We start from the raw sequence: 5,696 nt of genomic DNA, 5'->3' as shown, positions 1-5,696 counted from the left end.
CAAAACAAATCTAAATAAGAGCATGTATATACATTAGTCATCTATTAACTCCTATCTATGAATCTATCTATCAAAGAGACACCGTATACCACACTAGATATCATCATGGTTGGCATATCCTATGCGAAAAAAAACTAGGATGCCTCGAAAGTTCCAGAAATCAAACCACAATACTAATTTCGAGCAAGCAGCAGCTAGCACATACCCACTTGCATAATTGAGAAAGAAAGGAATCTAGGTACGTGATCTCCACAACCAAACATCAGACAACTTCAAGGAGACCGTGTCCTCCCCTAACCTATACTATAAATAGGATAGACATAAGCCCTTGGTTTCTCACACCTCCCATAGCTCAGGCACCAAGAGTATCTACCTAGCTAGGCAACGATGGGGCACACAAAGGCAGCAGTGCTAGTGGTGGTGCTCGCCGTCGCCGTGCTTGGGCTTGCCACCGATGGCCAGGCGCAGCTGCAGAACGGGTACTACACGGGCAAGTGCCGCGGCAACGACGTGGAGGCGGTGGTCCGGGGTATCGTCAAGGCCCGATTCGCCCAGGACAGCGCCATCGTCGCCCACTTCCTACGCTTGCTGTTCCACGAGTGCGGCGTCAATGTATGCGTATATTATGACTTTATGAGCTTTTGCTAGCTAGAGCATGATATAGTATATACTAATGTGCCGTTTGATTCATACGTGCGCACCACTAATTCTTCTATTGCACATCCACAGATAGATAGACTAACTAATCTGTTCTTTTTTGGAAACTGAAAGCTAATTTGTTTGACTATACGTGCGTAGGGCTGCGACGGCGGGCTGCTGATCGACGGCCCCGGAACAGAGAAGACGGCAAAGCCGAACCTGAGCGTGAAGGGCTACGACCTCATCGCCACCATCAAAATGGAACTTGAGAAGCGGTGCCCTGGCGTCGTATCCTGCTCCGACATTGAGATCCTCGCAACCAGGGACGCGGTGAATGCGTCCACGGGACAAGGATACGCGGTGCGCACCGGGCGCAGGGACCGCCGGCGGTCCATAGCCACCGACGTGAAACTTCCGGGGCCAGATTTCACGGTTCCGCAGGCAGCCGCTTTCTTCGGCACGCTCGGCCTCAGCTCGGACGACATGGTCGTTCTCCTGGGCGCGCACACGGTTGGCGTCGCGCACTGCAGCATGATCAAGAAGAGCCGTCTTTACAGCTACGGCGGCAAGGCCGGTGCAACGGACCCGAGCATGGACCCGGAGCTAGCGTCCATATACAAGACATACGTGTGCCCCAACACGGCATCCTCCGACAACAACATCGTGTTCCTGGACGACCGGTCCAGCGCGTCCAAGCTGGACAACAGCTTCTACAAGATGCTGCAGCGTCGCCGCGGCGCGCTCATGGTCGACCAGAACCTCTACAACGACGGCTCCACGCGCTGGATGGTCGACAGGCTCGCCAACACTGACCACTTCCGCTGGCTCTTCCCGCAGGCGCTCGCCAAGCTGGGGGAGGTCAACGTGCTTACCGGCACACAGGGAGAGGTCCGCAGGGTCTGCAGCAGGTTCAACTGATGAGATCATCATCGTTTTCTGCGGAGACATCAATTAATGGTGTGCCTGTTGTGTTTATTTCCGGTCGGATTGGTGGTAATTTTTTCTCCCTTTTTTGGTTTTGGTCGGATTCATCTCGATGTACTCTGTTCTGACCGAACGTTCGATTCATTTAATTTGAGTTCCATTGAATAATTTCTAATAACATGAACGATTGAGATCAAAAGCAACATAATTGATATTATGCATATATACTCCCTCCATTACCGAAATATATATCGCTGGAGAAGTTGGTTGCTTCAACGACATATATTTTGGTACAGCGGAAGTACATTTTAGTCGCATAGTACATTATGTTTCTGCTTCACGAATATGATATTTTTTGGACATTTCTAATAATAACAAGATTTATTCCTATTTTGGCATTTTCGATTTCAGGGCTTTTAGCCCCGGTTAGTGAAGGACCGGAGAAGCTTTCTGGTTATGAATCGGGTATAGAACCCATGGGAGGGGCTTGGGTACAATTCCGAATACGCTATTATATGTTTGTGCTCGTTTTTGTTGTTTTTGATTGGGAAACCGTCTTTCTATACCCTTGGGCAATGAATTTCGACGTACTGGGTGTATCCGTTTTTATAGAAGCTTTGGTTCTCGTGCTTATCTAGTTGTTGGTTTAGTTTATGCACGGTGAAAAGGAGCCTTGGAATGGTCTTAACTGAATATTTAGACCAAAAAAAGAAGGAACAGGTTCTATCAAGACAGTTGAATTGAATTAAAGGGCTTGCTTTGACCCATAGGAGTAGGTAACCCGTTCGCTATCCTTGTTTCTATTTCTATTGCATTCTATCTCATCGTGTCACATTCTGTTCTACGATTCCACTTCGACAAAAGGAAAGAGCATACCTAAGTTCAATAGCTTTACGTCCACTATCCCGATCATGATTTTCCTACCCTCGGGCGGAAAGTAAAGGCCCTTCCCGCTTTTGAAGCCTGTGGGCGAGGAGGGATTCGAACCCCCGACACCGTGGTTCGTAGCCACGTGCTCTAATCCTCTGAGCTACAGGCCCAGTTGTCTCCACTGGATCTCTTCCTGGGGGTACCCCTTCATTTCAGATTAAGAAGATGGGAAAGCGCCTTTCTCTCTATAAGAACAGTGTGTTCCGAGGTGTGAAGTGGGAGAGAGGGGATGTGATGATTGATGTTTTGAATAAGACGACCTTTGCATAACAGACTTATCTAGTTGGTAATCATGGTGCTTCTGACATCAGTCATTTATGACTGTTCATCTGCATCTACCGCATGACTGGTGATTGTGGTGTTGCAAGAGACCCGTTACTCTGTTTCACGTTTGCAGAAAAATCCTTTGGTCTCTCGAGAGCAGCCCCTTAGTGGAAACACAGCGCGCGTTCGCACAAGCTTCCTTCCGGTCGTGATAATTCTGATGTGTAGCAACATAGCAGCGGTTATTACATATCATAATTGGCGAGGGAATTCTCAATGCAAATAGACATATATAAGATGATCATACAAAACCATTCAGTTTTGTTGGTACATAGGAACAATATCACGGAGGACGGTTCTTCGGTGCTCGAGCTCATCTGCTCCTATGGATGGACATTAATTTTTTTTAAATAGCAAACAAAATAAAAAAGAAGTTAATTTTTTGGCATGAAGAAGTTGTATATGTGCTGCAAAATGTCATGACGATATGAAATGGGGAGAGCTCTGAAAATTTTGAAGCTTTGAGAAATGTTCAAAATTTTGATTTTGGAGCACTGATTTTTTGTCCCGAGCCTCACCTATGTCATATGGTCATGAAACTTTGCACACAAGGAGAATTTGTTCATGTTTCATGTAAAAAAGGTTTCATATTTTTATTTTACTGTTCATCAATGAGCAGATGAGCTCATGATTAGCAGCAGATTTCCGCAATATCATGCGATTTCATTTAGATTCTTTCCCTATGAGCACACATTTATAGATGCAATGGCTGGCAAGTTTTAACCACAAACTTGTCTACTCTTTTTAGATCATACGCGTATGCTTCAATATAAACTAATCCCATCAAACGATTTCTTTCATTTGGGAAACACAATTTTGAACTACACGCCAATGATGAATGGACACCTTGCAATGTTTATATATGACTGGTGTTAAAATAGTTCACGCCATCTAGTAATGTATATACATGTTCTTGCTTAGATTTGTATTGAATTTGGAATCAGAGGCCATGAATTGATCTGGCGTTGACTTCCTGGAGCATTTGAGTTATTCTGGTTGGTGCTTGATCTCGCGTTTTGGTCTGCTGAAAGAAAAGTACAAATATTACAGTTTTTCTTTACCAATTTACCTTCACCAAGTAAGTACGGTATTTTCTCTTCAAGATCCACATCGCCTCCATCTTCAATCTAGTTTTTCAATAGTACTTTCCTTTTGGATCAACCCTGGTTTTAAAATTGTGTTCCTTCAGAATCTGGAAGGCCAATCAATTGTATATTGGTATGTAGTTCCACCAATTTCTCGATCAAATCGAACCAATACTAGTTGTAATTAAGCTAGATAATTACATACATGTGGTACCATCTTAATGCCTTGTGCAGCCTTTGAATGTTATATCTTCACAATGATGAGGGACATGCTCCTTTGATTGGTACTCTATATATGCTCATTCAACCAATTTGAGGACGCGCTAAAATAAAAAGCTAAATATTACGTAAACAATTTTTGGAGAACGAATGATTTTCCCTCTTAGACTAGAGGGTTGAGATAGTACTACATATATCCATGTTGATCGAGGTTTGAACATGCCAACAGACGAAATGGACATAAGACAGTGTTCCCTATAAAAACAGAACTAACTAAAGAGTTATTTTTCTGTCTTGAAAGTTACATGTAATTAATTAAGAGTACCAATCAAAAGAGTGTGTCCCTCATCATTGTCAATGTTTCAAATATAATATTCAAAAGTTGCACAAGGCATTAAAATGATGCCACCTGTATGTAATTATCTAGCTTGATTACATCTAGTCTTAGTTTGATTTGACCCAGAAATTGGTGGAACTACATACCAATATACAATTAATTGGCCTTCCAAGTTCTGAAGGAACACAATTTTAAAACCAGCATAGGTCCAAAAGGAAAGTACTATTCGAAATTTAGAGAGAGGGTGAAGGTGATGTGGATCTTGAAGAGAAAATACTTACTGTACTTATTTGGTGAAGATAAAAATTGGTAAACAAAAATTATAATCGTCATACTTTTCTTTCAGCAGGCACAAAGGCTTGCTTAAATAAAATGATGGGACTGAACGTGAGGTCAAGCACCAACCAGAATATAACTCTAATCCTCCAGGAAGTAGAATGCCAAATCAATTCATGGCCTCAGATTCCAAATTCAAAACATATATATATATATATATATATATATATATATATATATATATATATATATATATATATATTACAAGTGCTTGCCACAGAACTAGTTAAGGGTTTCAATGGTGCAAAAGTTCTAATTTTTTTTGAAAAAATACTGAACCAACACACCTATAATATAACATGATGCAATGGAGAGATTAAAAAAATACGACTGTGTGTGTCCTGGACAAAAAAAATAAATAGTTCAGTATATATTTATGTCGCAGTGAGCTGAAATGCTTATTATTTTTGCTGAGGATACATAGATGCATATTTTGACAATCCCTCCGTTGGATCATCTTATTACATTAGAGAGATGCTTCCATATTTATCATATTTTTTGATAACTTTTAAACCGTTAAAATCTTAGCGACCCTTAACTAGTTCTGTGGCAAGATATTAGTCATCTATTTCTATCTATCTATCTATCAAAGAGACACCGTATACCACACTAGATATCATCATGGTTGACATCCTTTGCGAACAAAAACTAGGATGCCTCGAAAGTTCAAGAAATCAAACCAGAATACTAATTTGGACAGCAAGCAGCAGCTAGTGCATACCATGATCTCATAGTCATAGGAACATGTATAAGTTATGGAGAAAGCAATAGCAACAAACTAAATGATCATCGTGCTAAGCTAACGGATGGGTCAAGTCAATCACATCATTCTCTTATGATGTGATCCGTTAATCAAATGACAACTCATGTCTATGGTTAGGAAACGTAACCATCATTGATTC

At 41.7% G+C, this 5,696-nt stretch overlaps 1 protein-coding gene across 1 annotated transcript; it reads left to right on the top strand.

Moving 5' to 3' along the window:
• The first annotated feature begins 350 nt into the window (after window positions 1-350).
• LOC125505999 (peroxidase 57-like) lies at window positions 351-1,731 on the top strand. Its single transcript, XM_048670884.2, has 2 exons — window positions 351-612; window positions 799-1,731. The coding sequence occupies exons 1-2, from the start codon at window positions 388-390 to the stop codon at window positions 1,555-1,557; spliced, it is 984 nt and encodes a 327-aa protein (XP_048526841.1). The 5' UTR covers window positions 351-387; the 3' UTR covers window positions 1,558-1,731.
• Window positions 1,732-5,696: the final 3,965 nt, after the last annotated feature.

Source organism: Triticum urartu, chromosome 5A, assembly GCF_056163025.1.
Source record: "Triticum urartu cultivar PI428250 chromosome 5A, HENAU_Tu73, whole genome shotgun sequence".
In the NCBI taxonomy this organism is placed as follows: Eukaryota; Viridiplantae; Streptophyta; class Magnoliopsida; order Poales; family Poaceae; genus Triticum; species Triticum urartu.
This window is presented reverse-complemented; position numbering and strand designations above follow the sequence as displayed.